At 44.3% G+C, this 21893-nt stretch overlaps 1 protein-coding gene across 7 annotated transcripts in view; it reads left to right on the top strand.

Annotated features, from left to right (window-relative positions):
- Positions 1-21893, top strand: part of NAV1 (neuron navigator 1) — a 1017084-nt gene that overhangs the window by 642347 nt on the left and 352844 nt on the right. For all 7 annotated transcript variants that reach the window (XM_086923143.1, XM_086923142.1, XM_086923140.1 and 4 more), the window contains 2 exons: positions 15991-16093; positions 20767-21138. In XM_086923143.1, the coding sequence (XP_086779269.1) occupies positions 15991-16093; positions 20767-21138 (475 nt within the window). The remainder of the gene's footprint in view (positions 1-15990; positions 16094-20766; positions 21139-21893) is intronic.

The following is a 21893-nucleotide window of genomic DNA, read 5'->3' as shown; positions in this document are numbered from 1 at the left end:
ACGGTTTAATTCTGGGACAGAATCCTGTGGGGTAAATGTGAAACATCCAGGATTGGGTAAATGAAAAGATGAAAGCACATGTCCCACCATGCAAAGTGCTGTTGTGCTTCTGGGGACAAGGGGGCAGCTGATAACACTGTTTTGCTTTCAAGAGGAATATACCAGGCCTCAAGGAGCAACAGAGCCCTTTACAAGGAACAGATTACAGATCTTTAATAGATGGCCTGTTGGGGACTAGAAGAGGCATTGGGGAGTTGTTAATGAGGAGAGATAATGTGTTTCATTCACACTAATACTGATGCAGTGAATTGCGAAATGTGTCGCAGACAGCAGGATTTCAACTCAACCATCCGGTACATTTGGGTCGGCTTTGTTCAGAAGATTTGAGTTGAAGTTTTTTTCTGAACTAGGGAAATTAAGTTAATAGACTGACTGATTTTAATTGGAAAGGATTTTTGTTTGGTTGTTGCAGCTACAGAAATGGACTGACGCATGGACTGTGTCTCAAAACTTGCTATAGAGAGCCGGTGGTACCTAATGGCACAGCTGTGGTCCATTCTGTAAGGCCACCAGTTTTGTGGCATGTCTATTTTCTTTGGATGTTTTAATAAGACCCTATGGTGCATGCAAAAAAGGCCAGGATTTATATTTCCTATGATCATCGTTTAGTTTTTTTGTGATGCTCAGTGGTCCCTGCGTCAACCCTGCTGTGGATAGGGGTGGGTAAAATCAGATTTGCTTGCAAGTTTGGAAGATAACTAATTGTCCACTTTATGTCCATTACACGATTTAGTAAACTTTACAAAGCTTCCTGGGCCGTTAAAATAATTGCAAAAATTGTTCTGCAGAAGTATTTTACCATAAAAGGCATTTTTTTTGCAGACGTCAAATCTAAAAAAGGAGGTAGGAAGGTTGTCGATTTGAAGGACTTTAGAATGGTCAGTGACTATTCAAATAATGCCAATGAGATCAGAAACATGTTATGAAAAAATTGGCACATCCTGAAAATTGATCCGATCATAAGGTATGATCTACCCAGATCACCCTTGTTATCGTTTAGAAAGGCACGATCTTTGAAAGAATATCTGGTACAGAGCCATTATCCTAAGAGAATGCACAATCCTGCTTTGGACAAATCACGGGCTTCTTCTGTTGTGGAAGATGTAATGACTGCAAAAACAGCCACAAAGTTCTATCCTACGACGTACCAGGTTTGAGTACACCAAAGAAAATTGGTAAGTTCATGAACTGTAATACTACCTATACTGTATACTGCTTGGTATGCCCATGCGGTCAAAGGTATATCGGTAGTACCATACACCCTATGAAAGTGCAGATCTTGGAACCTCAGAGGGCCATCGCAACGAAGGATGTAACGTATCCGATGTCACAGCATTTTGAAAAAGAACATAAAAGCAAGAGGGATCTGTTGAGATTTTTTTGTATGGATCATGTACCCAATGATATATGAGGAGGCGACAGACAATTGATGCTTCGTCAATTAGAATCCAGGTACTTCATAGATGCCCAGACTAAAATGCCAATGAGGTTGAATAGTGAGGAGGAAATGGCCATACACCTATGATTTAGGTAGTCCAGGCTAAACCGTCTGTTATGAAGAGGGGACTATGGGGATAATTATTGTGATGGGGGGACACTATACAGTATATTCTGCATGTGGTATTTGAACTTGTTTTTCCAGGAGCATTCAAGGTGTGAGCAGACTTTATGCCCATTCAGGGCACAATATTACAAATATAATGGTTGTGCAACAATAGCAGCATCGTAACTATTTGGTGCCAATGGCCCATACACGGCGTGATAATATGTGACTTGTGGATACAGCCAGATGATTATACAAAACATAGACTTAACAGTGCATGATCTAATATGGCCGAAATGTAGGACAATGTGGACATATGTCCCTATATATATGTTGATCCAATGTGCCGAGAGAAAACCACATTAGAATTACAATGGTCATGATACAGCATTATATTTTTAAGCTATGCAGTGCCCATTCAGGGCTAAATAGAAAGGTTCCTGCAGATAATCGTATGATTAATTGAGCTCTGTCTGAAATGCATGCTCCAATATGGCCGAAACTCAATCATGTAGAAATGTGTCCTTCATTTATGTTGATGAAATGTTTACCCAATGAATTTTGTATTTATTGACGTCGTCTTGAGGTGCCTGCTGTCCTCGAGAAATGCGGTAACCGAAATGCGTCTGCATGTAATATCACCCCAATAAAATATGGGTGAACTGCTCCCTGGAGTGCTGGTATTATTTATGCCGTGCAGCTGAAAAAAAGAAAATATATATATATATATATATATCAGGCATCACACACCATTCTTCGTGGACTCTGATTTGGTAATGGTGTTAATGCACCCGGGGGAGGCAGATCTGTATGAAAAACTCAAATACATAAAGTGGTAATAGATTGGTGCCTTTTGGGCCGTTCCAGTGGTAGTAAATACTGGAATGACCTTGATGCTTTGCATGCCCTTGAAAGTCTGTTGTTACTGGGCTAGTGTCTGTATTGTGTGTGTTTAATGGCAATATGCACAATGACATAGGATGAACCTTTACATATTTAGGACACTATATTAACCGACTTGGCAATGTTATCTTTAACTAATGGAAAATGGGGACAAGGCATTATGTCAATGTTTGTCTCATTATAGGTCTTTCTGAGTGCTGAGCCTATAGGATCCATATCCTTATGTTAATGAGCAACATGCTCTAATCCAAGCATCCGAAGCCAAATCTTTTTTTTTTTACACATTCTTGGAGACTTAACCCTTCCCTAGAGAAAGGTGAGCTCAATTGCTTCGATTGTTTGGTGCCATGTGGGAGCTCTATATTTTTGTTGTGGCTTCCTTTGGGTCCCAGTCCATCCATTTTTCAAATTCGTTTTTATTTTCTTACTCCTTGTTATGTCCAGTCAGTTTTTGCAATCCAAGTGGTTCATGTACCTGTTTCCAGATATTGGCATAGCAAAGAGAGCTCAAGAGCTTCCTGGCTGTTTTGAGAAAGAGGTGACCTCCAGTCCAGTCCATGCTTATCCACGCTGTTCCCTGTAGTCTATCCCCATTGTCTCGGGTTGCAAGAAGTGGTCAAAACTGAGTTGACTATTTTTATGATTACTTATTTTGTCTACGTGAACTCCACTGAGACCGGAGTCTGAACGTACACGTATTGAAATTTGTCCACCCTAAAAATCGTTTTTTCACCTGATAGACATTGAATATACAATGCAGAAGAGAATGATGACTAATTGAAGGTGTAAACTGGATTGTATGAATTTTATTTGCAACCATAAAAATAATCTAATTTGGTTCTCGTTTTGGTTTGCATAATTTTAAATCTGTGGATTATTGTTGAGTAGTTCTCTTAAATTTGTAGTTTTCTTTGTGACCATTTAATGGTGATTGAATCAGGTTTGTAGGGTGTGTGCAATCATTGTGCTGGTTAGGGGTGTGCGGTTATATTATTGCATGTGACTATGTTGTTAATTATATAGGTTTGTGCATGTTAAGGTTGAGTGTTGGGAAGTTCTCTGATGTAATCGTGCATTCTTTATACGTCTGTATTCTATTACACAGGCAAGATAACAGCGGAAGGAAAATGATTTGGCTGATCAGCCGTGAGGCGGAGAGATCATGGCTTTGAATCGCAGCACGCCCAACTCCCTGTTTAATCCCCATGAATTGGGTACCAATCAGTTGGGGATACAAATGCATACAACTTATGTGAATGGCATAAATATTTTGTAATGGGTGTTCTGATTGTTTTGTATAATCATTTGGCAGTGTGTGTTGTTAATGTTTGTGGGATTTAAAATCGGAGCAGTGAGTTGTGCGAGTTCTGGCGGTATGATCATAAGACGGTGTATATGAATGAAGCCAGATTTATATTGCGCAACCTAGCCCCAGAGGGCGTCAAGGCGCCTAGTCAAATAAGAGGATAAGGTCAAAGAGCATGGTTACTGGTAGGCCTTAGTGAAACACCACGTCTTTAGAGCTTTCTTAAAAAGAACCATGGTGGGTTGGGTTTTGATCTCAGAGGGGAGGGCATTCCATAGTTTAGGGGCCACAGATGAAAAGGCTCTTCCGCCCCATCTGACTTTGTTTGTCCGAGGGACGGTGAGAAGGTTCTTATTGGCAGAGTGGAGGTTTCTGCTAAGGGTGTAGAGACTCAGAAGGGAGCTTATGGCCTCAGAGCTGCCGCCGGATAGGGCACTGAAAACTAGGCATAGGATTTTAAAAGACTCTGGACTGGATCGGGAGCCAGTGAAGACTCTTCCTAGCAAGAGAAACAGAGGCGGTGCTAGGAACGTCCAGAACAAATCTGGCAGCCGCTTTCTGGATGGTCTGGAGGCATTGGATGAGGCCTTTATTGATGCTTGCATAAAGGGCGTTACAATAATCCAGCCGTGATGTAACTAAGACCACCACGGTCTGTTTGTGGGCTTGAGGGGAGAGATAGTGGGCGATTTTTCTAAGAACCTTAATAACTCCCCAACAGGTAGAAACAGTTCTATTGACCTGTAGTGTCATGTCCAGAGAAGTGTCGAAAATCACGCCAAGATTCCAAGCGGAATTTGACGGTACGGGACAGGCTCTGAGAGAAGGAGGCCACCATTCATTGGACCAAATGTTTCGATCTTTACCGAAGATATGGAGTATTAGAGTACTGTTTGCGTGCAGTTCAGCAGTGCACGCCCCCTTCCTCGCATATTTTACATGAACATACCACACTTCTCAAAGATGCACCGAGTGGTCATGTTGCTTTTTAATATTTTGACTTTTTCTACTACTACTTGAAGCTAAACAGTATTTTGCTTGCATCATAGTCACAAAATATGAGAGGCCGACTGTTTTAGTACAAAACATTAATTAAAGCCAAGTGTTTTTAAGAAGGCAGAAACTTTACACTTAAATAACCTGTTCGATTAGTGTAGGATGTCCACATAAGATAAATTGAGCTACATGTAATCTAAATGGAACTCCTTATCATACTTGGTGGCTATCTTTAACATATGGCAGGTATCTTTCCCTTCTAGAACTAGATTTAATAACCTTTCTTGATATGTTTAGTTTCTGCCCCGTTAAAATATTTGTATTTGTCTGACATCTTGTATAATATCTGGGGTTCTTAAAATACTTTGGATGCTAGCATTCCTCCCCGTATCAATTTGTGTCTGGTCTATATTGCAAATGATGTTTAATGAAGTAAACGAAATGCATCTTCTAGACCACCCAGTGTAAAATGGGCTGTTAATGCATTGATATTTTGATTGATTCTATTTAGTACTGCAAATTGGAGCAAGGTCCATATTCATAGCACTCCATATATTCATTTTGAATCGCAAGTCCCAGTTCGATCATGAGACTTTCCTCCAACTAAAGTAAGATTGCCCTGAGGAAGGCCTAAGATAAAAATGTGAAGAACGTGAGACATGTTTTAATAGCAATGTAGCAGCTTAGCACAAGTGTCCCAATAGTTAAGCTCTTGTAGCTGTAGTGTTTTTGTTAGCTGTCCAAAACTTGTAAAACTTTCAGCTGGCAACCATCTCAGAGTTGATTCCCATTTGCAGGACTTGTTGGAACACATACCATCAGACCGGGCACTTGGACAGAATGCTTATGTTCTTTGTTTTCTAATCTGCGAGTTTGCTGTTCTTTTAAAAGGCAAGATATTTTAAGAACCTGTTCACACATATTTGCTGTGATGATGCCTGCATTTATAGCGATGTTTATAAATGCTCGTTTTGTCACTTCTCTCCCACTCATTCTGCCAGTGAATGTTGGCTTTGTTAGATTTGCTGCTACTTGGCGCACTCATCCTTCGGGTATCCTGACTAACTCCCACGGTCGGCTCTATATATAAATGAATAAGGCACATATTGTGTTGCAAATAGTACTTGGATGCGCACCCTTGAGTGCAGATCTGGGGCACTTTCATGGGCATCAATAGGAACACCTGTTCCAACCCGACCCTTATGTCATTGTGCCAGGTTGATCTTGCAGTGTGCCACCATGGGCAGCTGCCTCTGCACCTAAGCCCATAAAAGGTATCTCCATATCTGCTCTGGAGGGAGCTGAAGTTGAATATAGCGAATAATATTGTTGATTACATGTAAGAGTTAAAGCAACTTGCCTAAGGAGGCACCAAGGGGGTATATAGGACGTCCACTAAAAACAGTGCAATGCCTTTTAAGTGGATCATCAATATAATTTAGGAAAAGGTTTTTGTCAAATTGCTAAATGGGATTCAGTCTTAAGGGCCCATATGTATGAACACATTTTCTACCGCACACAGAATTGGTAAACCATTTGATGCATAAGGCGATTAGTTCGTGTGGAGCTTAAGGATACCTCATCCTTAGTCGCCAAGTTTCCATAGCACCAATTCCTGATTGATAAAATGGTATTCCATGGATGCTGCTATTTTGGTTTATTAGGTCGTCATTTATGCGGCTCTTGTACAATAGGTGTGCAATGTTGTAATGTAACATGGGTTTGTAGAGCGCAGCTTGTCACCGATGAGGGTATACAGACACTGATTAGGTGCGAGTAGGTGTGTGGTGAGGCTGGGCCCGTGTACAGGCAGTCTCAATGGTCCTGCAAGAAGACTTTGTTGCTCTAAGTGGGCAGGGTATGCCCAGACATGGTATCCCGTGCTCCCTATGCCACCAGATTCAAGTTAGTCTGGTTGATGGGGGTGATACGCCAAAACCAATCCCAGGATGCTTGTTTCTGGTCCAGGGAGGACCTGGTTTGGCATTTCGGATTGGACTGTTCCCCTGAGCAGTAGGGTCAAGACTGATTTGCATATGGCTGGGCCAAACTGGAATTGCAAAACGAGCAAAAAAACAATGATTTTAACCCAGATTTGTGACTGGGGGTGAATATTTGATTGTTCTGCATTCCGTCCATCACCTGCTCTTTTTGCTTTTGAGCTTGATCACAGGCAGTCTTGAAGGTCCTTCAAGAAGACAATTTGAAAAGCCAGGTCTTCAGCTTCTTTCAAAATTCAAGAAGTGAGGCCTTGATATGTTGGGGGAGGTTGTTCCATGATTTGTCGGCTTGGTAGGAGAAAGATCGAAGTACCATTTTGCTTCTGTGGATGTGGGGTGTGTGTGTGGGTGCGCGTGTGTGTGTGTGTGAATGTGATGCTGAGCAAAGTTGTGTGGTGGGTTGTGGAAGTGAAGCCAGTGATTGAAGTATTTGTGATTTGTGATATCAAAAGAAGGGGAAAAGGGGGTAGGACAATTATTTGAAGTATTTGTGCCTCGTGTATTGTAGTGACTGGAATGAGTGTGTGAAAAGTTTGAACTGACGGCCCTTCTGGATGAGGAGCCAATGGAGCTGTCTGAGGAGTGGTGTGGTCCGGGTTTGGCGCCAGAGGCTGCGGGTGAGTCTGACCACTGCATTTTGGATAGTTTTAAATCTGTGAAGAAGGTGGGTTGGGATGCCAGAGTAGAGTGGATTGCTGTAGTCCAATCTGCTTGTGATCAGGTATTGTGGTACATCTGGTGTTCAGTGGGAGTCACTTAAAGATTTTACGTAACATGGGTAAGATGTGGTAGCATGAGGAGGGGACAGCGTTGACATGGGACTTTATGCCAAGGTTGGTGTCCAGGGTGAGGTCTAGGTTCCTTGCGTGGTAGGCTGGGTGGATGTGGGTCTGGGTTTGGTGGGCCACCAGGTAGAGTCCCAAAGTGAGCTCCTATTCCCGAAGATTAGTAGCTCAGTTTTGTCATTGTTGAGCTTGAGGCATAATTATTTTATCCAACTGGCCGCAATAGGCATGCTGCATAGTTTGGGGTTTGTCTTGGTGGTGACGGTGTCCTGTGAGTGGGAAAAAAATTAGCTTGGTGTCTTCAGTGTAGGAGGTGATGTTGATTCTGTGGGATCTGATGCGGTTAGCCAGAGGAGTCATGTGTATGTTTAGTGTGGGGCTGAGTGATGATTCCTGTGGGACTCAGCAGACGAGGTCCTTGAGTTTTGATTTAAACCACATGAGCTTGACTAGTTGTGTTCTTCCTGAGAGGAAGGAAGCTATCCGTTTGAGTTCTAGTCCTTGTACTGCCTTTGTGTATGTTCTGACAATGAGTACAATGAGTATCCATAGCCGCAGAGAAATCGAGGAATCGGAGGGTGGCAGTCTGTTGAGGATGATGTGTTTGTCACCTGTGGCTGTTTCGGTGCTGTGGTTGTTTCAGAATCCTTATTGTGAGTCATCAAAGAGTTTGTGGCCTTATAGGTCATTATAAAGGTGTTTGTTGATGGTATTCTCAATGACTTTAGCTGGGAAGGGAAGCACCAAGATGGTCATGTAGTCGCTGAGGTCTTTGAAGTCGGCTGAGTGTTTTTTGAGGAGGTCAGTGACTTCAGCGTGATTCCAGCTACCTGGGAAGGAGACTGTCTTCAGGGAGGCATTGATGATGGAAGTGAGTGCAGTGCTGATCGTAGCTCTTCCCAGGTTGTAGATATGGTGGGTGCAGGTGACTGTGTGTGCCCAAGACTGGACTGTGTTTGTTATTGCTGCAGTGCCCTCAATGGGTAGAGGATTCCATGTTGTCAGTTGTTAGTCTTTGGTTGATGAGGTTAGCAGGCTGAGAAAATCAGTGGGGGGTGGCTGGGGTTCGAAGTTGCTGTAGATCTTGGTGTCTTTTTTTCGTTGAAATTGGAGAGTCGGTTTCAGAGTTCTTGTGTAGGGATGAAGGTGTTGATTGCGGCTGTTGGGTTGGTGAATTCCTTGATGATGTTGAAAAGTTCCTTGCAGTTGTTTGACCTAGATTCGATTCTTAGGGTCAGGGCCTTTTTCTTGGCCTCTTTCACTTGATGGTGATGTCTACGTTCAGGCTTGTTTCTTGCGGGGGTTCTCCATTTCCTTTCAAGTTGTTTGCAATCTCTCTTGGATTCTCTGAGGTTAATGTTGTAATGGCTAGCTTGCTTGTTGGATCTTTTGGGTTTGGTGTTTTTTTCAGGGACACCATGGTATTGGCACAGGTGGTGATCCAGTTATTGAAGTGGTTTGTGTCATTGATGAGGTTGTTGGTGGGGTCTGGGTAGTTTAGTTGGAGGATGTAGAGCGATGATTCAGTTTCTGTAACTTTCTTCCAGCAGTGGCTTGGAGTTTTGATATCCTCCGTAAGGGTGATTGGCGGCCATGTTATGTGGAGGTGGACAATGTGGTAGTTTGTCCATGTGAGTGGAGTGCTGTGGCTTACTTTAACCTTGTCGCTGGAGTGAAAGATAGGGTCCAATGTGTGTCCCATGATGTGGGTAGGTGCTGTGTAAGAGCTGGGTGAGGCCGATGTTCTGTGGATTTTGGGTCATTGACATGAATGTTGAGATCGCGTAGAAGTATGGCGGCTTTGGCGCCCATGGGATGGAGGTTGCTGAAGTGGGTGAAAGGACCAGGATCCCTTTTGATATGGTTTTACAGTCTGTCTGAAGCTTGAAGTGCAAGTGTTCCATAAAAGTGGATCCTGAGTCAGTGTATGAGGTACACTTGGAGGTCTCTGTGGATGATGGTGATTCTCCTCCTGCTCCTCCTGGTTTATGGGGTTAGCCTTAGTGCAAAATTGTGTATCCAGTAAGGATAGTTGCAGAAATGTCAGCAGCCGAAGTGGGGTTTAGCAAGGTTTTGGTGAGGAAGAGGAGGTCCGATGCATTGGTGTCTTAGAGGTCCCAAAGCTTAGTAGAGTGCTTGCCGAGTGAGTGGGTATGAGGAGCATGCATGTGAGTGAATGTTGTTGTGCAGGGTGCGTTGGTGGTGTGTGAATGCTGTTCTTGAGTTTTGACTTGATGAGGAATGTGGTGTGTGTATGTAGAAGCATATAAAGTGGCAATGCGAGCTGGCAAAAGGGTCCGCCGTGGCTTGGCACCAGCATTTGTGGCAGTGTCCTGGGTTCAGCAGATGGAGTCCATGGACCGTGTAGCTGCGGAAGGTGTTTGGACCAGGGTTACTGGCGCTGGGCGCAGTGAAAGTGTGGACAGGTTGGCATTCCTTTCACATGCCTGCAGTGTGCCAGCAGAGCTCTTCCGCTGCACAGCCGTGCTACAGCCTACATTATATAGGGCCCTGGAGAGTGGGAGGAGCATGGGTGCAGTGGGCGAGCTCAGCAATAACTGGAAAAGTCTGCTGGTGAGCAGGAAAGTCTGACGGTTAGAGCAGGAAAGTCTGGTGGGAGCAGGAAAGTCTGGTGGGAGTGGTTAAAGAGAGGCAAAGGGTCGATAGAATAGACAACACAAACTAAGAAAGAGTAGTTACCGAGTTGGGGGCAGAATGAACAACTAACAGACATGCATTTGCAATGCAATAGGTCACGCATTACTGATAGTTTGAGGTATTGGCGTTGCAAATAATAATAAAACGCCAATAGCTCATATTTTCAGTAATGCAAGACCTATTGCATTGCAAATGCTTGTGTAGTGAGCCAGGAACCAGCATTATATGTCTCGTTGCAGTACCGCAAGCTGCTCTTAGATCTCCCTAGTGAGTAAGGCACCAGCACTACATGTCTCAGTGCAGTACCGCAAGCTGCTCCTAGAGGTCCCTAGTGAGCAAGGCACCAGCACTGCATGTCTCGGTGCAGTATCACAAGCTGCTCCTAGAGGTCCCTAGTGAGCAAAGCACCAGCACTGCATATCTGTCAAATGAAGCCATCTGGACAAGAATAGAAGTTGGTGACCTGAGCAATAACGAGGCACTTCTTTTTAAAAGGCAGGGAGACTACCTACTGCTATACAAACACATCTCATGAATGAAGAAAGAATGGAAGAGCAATCCAGTGTTTCCCAGATTTACTTCTCAGCGAACCTACAAAGGGTCCTGTCGGGGCCAGCTTCTATCGCTGTTGTCACCCAGTGCGACTGTTTGTTGGTGCCCCACCCACTATGACCTCCTTTTACATGAATTTCGTCACTACCAACTGCCCTTTAACAGGGACACTCCAGTCCCCACAACCCCTACTCTCACATAATTTTCTTCAGTTTTATTGTGGTACTCCTACCAGAGCATGGTGTCAGAGCAGTTTTCATCACACATATGTTGCACAGAGACCATCAATCATACATGTGTAAATCATTGTGTAGGAAATGATGCATAAGAAAGAGGACTACCAGTAATAGGAGTCAGATGTCACCCACCCTGGTAGGCAGTATAGTTTGAGCGCTTAATCTGGAGAAGCAATAACTCAGAACTAAAAACCTACTACCATGGTTGGGGGTTGGCTTTACTAATAAGACTTGATTTTCTAACCCTTTTTGCAACATTAGGAACACTGGGGAAGGAATCATAACACTGTAACCCATACTTTGTAGCTTCAATGCAGATCTTTGATGGCATTTAATAGCTCACTGTTCTATATTAAGATTTTAATATATCATTTGCAAGTAACAAAAGGATCTGTCCGACATTAGCAGTAACCCACCGAGCTACTTACATTATATGCACTTTTGTGATCTACATGGTACAAGTGCTTTGCAGCATGCATATTGACCCTCTGAACTACCTTATGATGAGTCAAAACTTCCACTAGACAAAACTCCATGATTTGACAATGTTATTGTTGCTTCATAATTGCTGCAGGCAAGGAACGCTGCTGCATGTGCTTTAAAATTCACTATATACTTGACAACATAGCGCCCCAGAACTCAGCGCCTGGTGTGGTGGCACCGATTGCACCACCCTTCAGCCGGCCCTCGGTCCTGTCTCCAAAAATAGTATTTAATTTTAATTCATAATACATTACATGCCAATCCGAAAACTCTAGATATGGTGACGTTGCTTGGATTTCTAAAAAAATGTACAACATTTTTGGAGAGAGAACAAGATGTATATTATACACTCGGTGAAAGCCAGATGAGTAGAACAGAATACTATAAAGAATTGTCGAAAGGCTCTTGAACCCATTGTATTGATGCAGAGGCTTCCTACACTGCTGCTTGACTTCTTGGCTATCCAAACTATGATTCTTTGCCTCATAATGTGGGACACTGGCTGGCATGGGCTGGAGCTTCATTGCACAGGTGAGCAAAAAGGCTTCCATGGTGAGCTCAGATTGCTCTAGGTCTCTGGTTCTCAGCATAGGCTTTTCCCACATAGATTACGATTTATTTAACTCGGTGTGATTAATGTTACCTGTCACTAATGTGAGAGTATGGATTGGTTTGCAATGGAAGATCAGTTTACTTGGGTTTGCTGGGTCCTTAGGAACAGTATACTTTGTGGTTTCTGTAGGATTTCCTAAAGGATGCTTTCTGTACCTTGGTGGCAGTCCTGTGATGTAGGAGCTTGTGAGATGGTCTCTGCCCAGCGTAGGCTCATAACTAGTCGGTGTTGTATCAGCCTGTTCAAACACTCGTGGCTATAGGACTGAACTCCAAGGGTCTCCACAGAGCACCTCTCGGACCTTTAAGGTGAACAAGCCTGCCCCTGTCTTTTGTTTGTGTCCCTAAGCTTCACTCGATAATGCCTCCTGGCAAGACACTGTACTTGTCCCATGAGTGCATCTGGGTGGAAAGGTGGAGATGCACTAGACAATCCCCTGAAACCATTCTATTGTGTTTTAAAGCAGGGATTCAGTGGATCTTTGCAACAATCCTACCCTGTCCTAGAGGAGAGAGGCTGTTTGCCCCTGTTTTAGTCCCCAGAGGTAATCTGCACTTTAAGCGAGAAACTGTAGTTTTGTAATGAGCCTACCACAGTCTAGTAGCGAGGCCCCTGTATCGCTGCACCCGTTTCCTCAAACATTGGGCCGTGTTGGTGAAAGGCTGAGTCTGTCTACATACATTCCTCAATCCATCTGGTCGAAGAGGTGAAAGGTTCAGTATCTCTGTCTGAGTCCCTTATTTAGCCACACTGTGTAGAAAAGGCTCTCTCGGAATGCTCTATTCTACACTCGGAATGCTCCCTACCACTTTGCCAACCTCCTCAACTGCCCTTGCTATGTATAAATCCCTCCAACCAACATTCTAGCCATTTGAACAACCTCGAGATCTATATTCCAGTCCCCTCAATCCAGCCCTTCTGAGTTTGAATACAGAGATCCTCCCGTACCTATTACCTCAGCTATAGGCTTTCAGAAGTGACACTCGATCCGGAAGGTCAAGTTCTCTGTGTCACTTGCTCGGGTCGCTGCACTGTACCGCCCCAGTGTTGTGATGGGGGGCAATCCTGCGTGCAAAAGTAGAATCTTTTAGTTTGATTATCCTATTGGAGTCAAATGGTTCTAATTCGGTTGTTTTGGAAAGACCCATTTGCACTGAAATACACATATTGGAATCTTTGTTTTTCCATCACTACCACTAAATTCCCCTCTGGCTTTCTGTGCCGTATCGGACCCCTAGCGCTGGGAAGCCCTTAAGCAGCTATGTGCTTTAAAAATCCTATAACGAACTAATCTGTATTATGATTAGTTGGCAAATTATCGCATTAACCCTAAACCCCGGTAATGTGCCTTTTAGTCAAGCAGATTTCCCATTCTCACTGTTTACTTAATCACGAATTGTTTGTATCATTTGTTCTGAAATATATGTAATTTGGACAAATCATTCCACCCGGACATTGATTGCCATACGCTTAAGACAGAAGGTACTGCCAAGCCTCCTTTATCTCGGATATTACCATTGTCTGCAGCAGCACCACTTGCCAATCTGTTTCATGCCCATGCATTACAGGTTCTGCCCTTCTTTTGTTGTGTGATGCACACAGTCCTACAAGATGTCGCTTTAGGCCCAGCTATAGCCTTGCCTTTCCATTCTGTTTCTAGCACAGGACCACCTGGCCCCTTCTGGAGGACTTGGGTTTCTGGTTTTGCCGTCTGTCGCTGGCAGTCTAAATGCTGTAGCAGAGGGGTGCTGTATTGCTCCTGCCGCATTGAAGGCTGGGTATCTGACTAGTAGCTGCCTGCTGCTCTGGTTTCCATGGGCACGGCTGGGCTGCTGCTTCACACCACATAGGGCGATGTCTGAATGGATTTTCTCATAAGCGTTGATAAAAGATGCTGAGCTAGTGGGTCAGGTGATCTGTTGAGTTGTACGCATACGTTGGGTATGACCTACTTCGATTGATCTGTTCACCTTGGAGAAGACTCGTGGTAAGAACTGAAGAAACCGGTTCCATTTCCCTATCTGGGTGCATGTGAGCCTGTGCTTGTATGTCCCTTCCCCTCTAGATGTATGAGGGTGCACAATCATGTGCCTCAGTCTATCCGAATGTACAAGGCTTTCGGTTTCCTTTCCAAATCCACCGGGAGGTATCAGTAGTGCTATGCGCACAATAACACTAATGAAGGACATGACGTTACGAACCACTGTAATGATCAATATTCAGTTGGATGCTAGACTCCTCCCCATCTAGATGTGTGAGAGCTTGTGATGCTGTGTCCCTTCTCACCCGCATGTTTGAGGGCTTGTTCTTTCTTATTCCACGCCACCAGAATGCGTGAAGAGTGAAGATGCTGCGTGACATCCTATCAGGAACTGAGACTTTGGGGTTTGTACCAATCCCATTAGGCAGTATAAGGGTCTGTGCTTCTGCCAACCCAACCCATCTGGGTGTATGATGGACTGACATGTAGTCTGCACCTGCGTCCGATCCGTATGATGGCCCATGATGCTCCCCTTTTGGGGTAGTGATGGTGTCTGAATGAAAGCGGGATCTCACTTTGTTCCATAGCCCTATGTTTTATCACATCTCAATGCCCATTCGATTCCCCATGTTAGACTAATGTTCTGATTTGTTACCTTTACCTTTGTAAAGCGCTCTGATATCCAAGTTCGCACTATATAAAACTGTATAAATAAATAAGTAAAATAAATAAAATGTTTTAGAGTCTATCATTAGGGGAAATTACACATACTTTACTAGCACAGGTGCTGCAACATTGTATGGTCTTTGAGAAGTATGAGAAGCCCGTTCTTCTGCTTGTTAGCCTCTCCGCGTACCCCCTCTCAATCGGCCTTCCCGAACCTCTGAGCTGGTTTGGATATACATTCTCCATCTTGGTGATGCAATTGACTGTGCTTAGCGCTCCCAAGGTTAGCGCGCATGCTGCATCCCTTCCTCACTGACAGTACAGAACCCTCGCCCGTCTCGTCTGGTGTGGCCTGATTGTTTCTTTAGATCCTTTGCTGGGTCTCCTTCCTTCCATCCTCAGGTCCCCTCTCAAGTCTTATCTCTAAGCCCCAAGACAGCCGAGAGAGAAGCAGCATCAGAAGCAATTCACAGAGTGTAGAAAGGAGATTTGTGAGGCTGGGCATTTGTGAATTAATGTAATGTAAACACCGAGCTAGCTGGCTTCCCGTCTACGATAGAAAGTAACCAATGTAATTGCCTGGATGCGTATTTACAACTTCAAACGAGCAATGACTTTGGCTGACTGTGTAGTTACAACGTGAACCAAGTAGTCCATTGCTCACCCAGATATCCGTTTGTAATGTTTTGTTGACTTAAAATGGCTACCTAACTGTGCCTAACTGTGTTGTAGGGTGAGCAGAATAGAAGCCTAAATCGACTAACGTCCGGTACCACACGAGGTTACCATGGAGACCTTTTACTGTAAATGGTTTGTAGATGCTAATAAACGCAAGCACCAGTCATCTACACATGCATACATGTTCGTTCAGTTTTTAAATGCCCCTTGCTGTTTCTAATCTCGTCCCAAAGTGCAGGACCGAGCTCGTGCACGTGCAGTCAACTTCACGTGCAGTGAGGATACACAGTTCTCAGAGGGGTAAGCTTTAGATGGAGAGGGGATACATTGCGTTTCTTAGAGACAATAAAAAAGAATCTCATGCTAATTTAGAAACTGAAAGCATGAGGGGTGTGAAATGTAAATATTTTGTGGCGTGCTCTGAACTACTATGTTCATTCAGATGTTTCTTGTAGCTGACAAACTACTCCCTACACTGAGCAAAAGGCTGCCTGTTCCTCCATTTGATTGTATTCTGTTTATACCCACAGACCCAGAGTCCCAGCGGAAGCGGACTGTACAGAATGTTCTGGACCTTCGACAGAATCTGGAGGATACCATGTCCAGTTTGCGGGGGTCAGCGGTGTCGCACAGGTAAGGCTTCAGAACACTTGTATCCCACTGCCCAGACTGACAATCTCACTTTATGTATAAAGTTGGTATAATAAGGGAAGGGGAGGCCCAGTGCCATTGGAATTCAGCAAGAACTCTAAAACACGTGACACTCTGTGAGTGCAGGTCCTCCTTCACTTAAAATGCAGATTCCCCACGATGCCTGTCCCAGGTCCTGGCAGTAGAGACCATTGTCTCCTGCACAAAGATGGTCTGACCCGGCTTCTCCAACGAGTAGCTCTTGAGCTACTGCTATCTCTCAATCTACCTGTGAGTAGCTTGCCTGGGGGCTGTCCAGCTTGTTAAATTATATGCTTTAGCTTGAGTGAATTAATACACCTACACCAAAATTGAGTGTATATTTGAGGCGCATGTTTATTTTCAGAACTCCTAAGATACTTAGAGAAAAATGAGTGATTTTCCAAAATACATTTAAAGGATATATTTGAGTGATATATCATGTGGCATTGGAGATATTTGTACAAATGGTATTTACCTTGGTGCCCGAGACTTAGCAGCTATGGTTGTTATGTATTACCCATGTAGAGTCATTCCATATTGACAAAGCCTTTTTAACATTACTGCGAACTACGATACCTGATGCACTGAAGTGATCACTGCTAGTAATTACGCATTTAGTGACCAGTGATGTAATCTTTTCTTCTGTGGTTACTATTACAACACTAGTAATATGAGAAGCTCTGGATGAGTTTCATTAAACAGAAGTAGCTCGTATTACAGAAAAGGTTGGAGACTAAAAGATCCTTTGCTCCTGCACTCAAAATCGCAACATGGACTCCAAGGGATCTGTATCAGCTGAATTAAACTCCAGGGGTTGTAGTGCTAATATCACAGTGGCCTTGTGGAGGAAGACTCGAATGTTCCTGTGGCACAGTCGAGAATATTCTCCCCTTCAAAGTGCCTTGCAGCAGGAAGTCTTCAAAGCTTGCGTTCGATACAGTGAAGGGCATTGTCTTTATTGATAACTTGAGTCGCTGCTATAAATAAAGTTAAGAAAGAGCGGTCATTAAATTCTTATTTTTAGATCTGGCAGGAACTCTCCGCATCGGTTGTGCTTGAGGACGCTGTCTCTTGATCTAAGATCAATTCTTCATTTGCTGTAGCACGAGCCACAGTGCGGTTGGATCCAGGTGTGAACCCGCTCCCATATTCTTCGCATTCTCTGGGGATAGGGACACTTTGGGACAATGTGTCCTGCACTCTGTATTCAATATGGCACAGAAATGGTATTTGATGTACACTGCCCTGTTAAGCCGTCATCCAGTGGCAGGTCATTGTATGGTCCACAAATTATCACAACAATGCATGCATTGATAACATCAATAACTTTGCTCCACCACCGAGTCGATCCGCCATTGTTGTTTATTGTTCCCTCAAAAGAGAACTTTATCCCATCATGAGCTCGATTTTCCTTAGATTGCAGCTCTTACCCCTCCTTGCCCTTGTGGTAAGATGTATCTCCTTAACACCCCCCACGGTAGTCCGCCAACCCTGCCCACTGCGCTGAGCTTTCAGAATGATTTAAATATCTAATTACTCTGGGCTTTGTGTGATAGACTTTACGTTAGAATCTACTGCTATTCTATGTGTGTTCGTATTTTTGTTGTTGTATATAACTTTCATTGTCATGTTGTGAAGCATTCTGGCACCTTCGGGCCTAGAAAGAGGTGTTGAAAATTTTGGAATCAATAGCTTTGTGTTTGTTGCCAATGGAAACGTGCTGTGTATTGTAGATACAGGTGGAGCACGATTAGTAGAATGGTGGCAACAATTGTCATATCTAGCGCTGGAGTCAAAGATCCCTCTGAGATTTATTTGTTTCTATCTGAGAAATCACTTTGTGTTTTATGCCTTTACTGAGAGCAGAGCCGGGTTTCTTGAACTGTAGGTTTGACCTCTGCAACCTCTCCTTCTCTGGTGTTTCCTCCTTCGACTCACAATCTCGCTCTCCTTTCCAGTCAGTCATACAGAGTCCCTTTAAGCTCTGCTCTGGAGCTAAAGAGCACTTAAAGGGCACTTATGGAGCTTACCACATACGTGTGGCGGTCAGTCATCGGTTGAGACCAGGCGTGATGCACAAAAGCCATTGAGAGCAAGCGGTAGTTTGGGGTGGCTTGTTCGAGATAAATAGACCCCCATCTCCTGTCAATATCTAGCATTGTAAATTGATGTATGTTTTTTTCATGACCGTTGTAGTGGAAAACAAATCACTGCGTTTGCACTAAACTGCATCCATTTCTGAGCTATCTCCAGTGATGCCTGGTGCTTAGGAATAGCAGTGTAGGTATGGAAGTGCCTGTACCTAACCTCTACCGAAGCTACCAGAGACACATGATCAATAATGACCACTTGCTGACATGCCTCTCAGCATTGAGTAGCAGCCGCATCATGTCTGGATAATGCAAGAGTTCAGTTAGAAGTTCATTCACAAAAACATATGTATTCAGTATTTTTGTTGTGATTGAATTTAAACCTCTCCTGTTGAGTTGTGTGTAGCCTACAACTTAATTAACCTGGTAAGTTTATGGACTTAATACAGCTTTGCCTGTGGCCGAAGTTTCCAGCAAATAAGGCAGAGAGACTCTCCCACCAAAAGTTTTTGGTAGTAAAATTCTCCCACTAAATACAGGTTTTGCTTGGGGTTTCTCCTGCAACCCCCCCTTTTTTTGGGAGGGGGCGATTAAATAGCATATTATGTTAGAAATTGCTTAGTTAGCTCATATAGATGGGGGTGGGGAATGTTGAAACGTTAACCAACTTCTCAGACCTCTGGTCCCTTGCTGCCTCGTTAAACTCGGACCTGTCTCACAGATTACTCCATTGGTACCCCTCGTGCTGGAGCACTCACTGACCAATTTAGCATTTCTCAGTTGTTGCCAAGATTGTTTTTTGTATTATGGCTATAGGTAGCAGCTTTTCTTGTTTTTCGTGTTGATGTTTAGGTTTTGGCTTCCTTCTTGCTTTTCTTTTGATTTTATGTATATGTCGAAATGTGCCTGTGTCTCCGGCGATCACTGGCTGACTTTCGCTCGCCATTATTCTCAGGAGCCCACGATGAGGCACTGGCTGAAATTAATGTTTGCTCATATAATAGGTAGAACGTATAAAAAAACTTTTCAGCAGACTGCTTCTGGGAGGTAAGCGACTAAATCCTTTTTGGTGTGAGGGCCTATGATCTTGTCCCCTCCAAGGAAGACTTGTCAGAACAGCTGATAACTAGGGACAGAATTGTCCTTGGTAAGACCATTGTCCATCATCCTAGTTGTGCACAGAACCCAGCAGGTGATCTCTGACCGTGTGTAGGTTTTTGATATCGTCTGTGGCTTTCAATTAATCCTGGAGCCTTGATCCTCTCATTCTGGGGGGAGTTGGAGGGGGAGGGGGAGGCGGAGGCGCAAGTCAAAATGCATGAGTTGTGGTATCTTCAAGGCATTCTAGCTGATCCTTTACCCAAACCAAACTGACAATCCGCAGTGCCCATCCGCTGGAAGGGCACAGCAGTTGGCATACTGTGCACAGAATCGGCTGTTTTCAGTACATAATAGATGAAACACGTAAGGGTATAGATTATACATGCCATCTTCAGTGACTTATGCCCGTGGCTGACTAGCCCTTACTGCCTCTCTGCTCATACCTAGCGCAAGGCCACGTAGAAGTACTTCCCTCCCTTTACTCGGACTAGGAACAAGTCTCCAGTTTCAAATCAGGTGCCCTTTCTCATTTCACATGCCACAAACTTTGTCATTTAGCTCCTAGCATTTCCCTCCCTCTTCTTTTTCCAAGGCTTCACCTTTCCTTACCGGCAGGCTGGAGGGGGCTATTCTTCGGGGCAGAGAGGTAACTTTTTTCCAAAAATGAAGAGTGCCTGTCAAGCAGAGCAAAGCTCACACTCTTCATGTCCAGGTCAGGCTAAACTTTGCCAAGCTGAAGATGCTGCAGCCCTGTAGGTGTGACCTCCTCACCCTGGCAATGGTGGTCCTCCACCTCCTCATGATGAGGGGACAGCCTCAGTCCGGGGCACTGCAGTTTTAAGCCCTGAAGTGCCCAGAGCCTACTGTCCATCAGTGACGTGAAGTTAGTCACAGAGTGGGGTGAGATCGGCAGTCTCACTGACCCCATCCCACTCTGACAAGTGAGGAACTCTCACAACTCCTCATTGGGTGACCCATAAAAAGTTAGTCAATGAGAGGAAACTGCAGTCCCTATCATCCAAAACCACTGAGGCTTCCCCCACCACCTGAGATCACTGCTGCAGGCCAGTAAGTTGTCTTTTGAAAACATTTTGGAGCATACATGTGTGTATATATGATTGTATTTGTGAGTGTGTGCTGTGAATGGGAGTATGTGCACATATATGCGCTTGTGAAAGGTGGGTGAATGTGTGCACACATATGAATGCATGGTGTGCATGTGTGGCACGCCCGCTCCCCACCTCCTTGAATTACCGGCCACCACTGCTTACTGGTATCTTCTATCACTGCTCCCCTGCAGTCAGAGGTTGCTGTCTTGTGTTCCCCTTTGCATTCTTGTTTGAGACCTCTTTGCTGAGCTCCTTACCTGACCATTCCATCTCCTCCATATGTGGTATATTTCTATGAGCATTGTTGAATTTTTCTGTGTTTTCTTTTATGCAGCTCTTTGGAAATGACCTGCTATGACAGCGATGAAGCGAACCCCCGCAGCATTTCCAGCCTATCCAACCGCTCCTCTCCCATCTCTTGGCGTTATGGCCAGTCCAGCCCCCGCCTGCAGGCCGGTGATGCCCCTTCGGTGGGCGGGGGCTGTCGGAACGAGGGGGCGAACCCCAGCTGGTACATGCATGGAGAACGCAGCCACTACTCTCACACCATGCCCATGCGCAGCCCCAGTAAGCTCAGCCACATCTCCCGCTTGGAGCTGATCGAGGCCCTGGATCCAGACGATAGTGATATAAAGTCTGGCTACATGAGTGACGGCGACCTGCCGAATAAGCCCATTCTCACCGAAGACGAAGATATCACCACAGGGTAAGTGCGTGGTTCAGCCAAAGAGAATCATTGGGGACACGTAAGAGTCCATGGCAAAAAATAATGCATGACCATGTAATTGTACTTGAGACTGATCACTTCTGAGAATATTGGGCATGTGACGCCCTCCTTGCTTGATCGAAACCTGCAATGCTACAAAAACTGATTGGATAGGTGAACTGATCGAAACCGAGACCTAACTTTCAACACTGAATTAAACTTTACTGAACTTGGACAGAAACTCTTGTACATACATAGTATCTGAAGCTTCTTGGGTATTTCCTAACTAATATGGCTTCCTATGGCATACTGCTGTATCGAAAGGAAAAACATTATGAAGTGTGAGCTCGAAGATAACTGTTAAATGGGAAGTGTTAGCCCATACTAAACGATTCTTCAAATTTATTCCACCACTCTGAATCGTGATTGGAGTCTAAACGAGATTAAGCCAGAAATAATTAACAACTGACACCAATATGCGCAATTTTTGGGCAAGGAGTGCATAACAGATCTGAGTGAACTGTTTCTAAACATGTATGTGTGCACTGGTGCATTATGAATACACCGATTTAATGCCTCTTACCACAAGAAAGAAGTTACAATACATGTCAAACACATCTAGAATGTCCGCGGGCAGGAATTATCAATGGGCTTGTTTTCCACTTTGGGGCGCTGAATGATGTCATAGAAAACATAAGTGAAGCCTGAATAGTGTACTCTGTTCTCGCAGGGGGACAACATGCCCTTGGTGATAC

Source organism: Lissotriton vulgaris, chromosome 5 (assembly GCF_964263255.1).
Source record: "Lissotriton vulgaris chromosome 5, aLisVul1.2, whole genome shotgun sequence".
Classification (NCBI taxonomy): domain Eukaryota; kingdom Metazoa; phylum Chordata; class Amphibia; order Caudata; family Salamandridae; genus Lissotriton; species Lissotriton vulgaris.
This window is presented reverse-complemented; position numbering and strand designations above follow the sequence as displayed.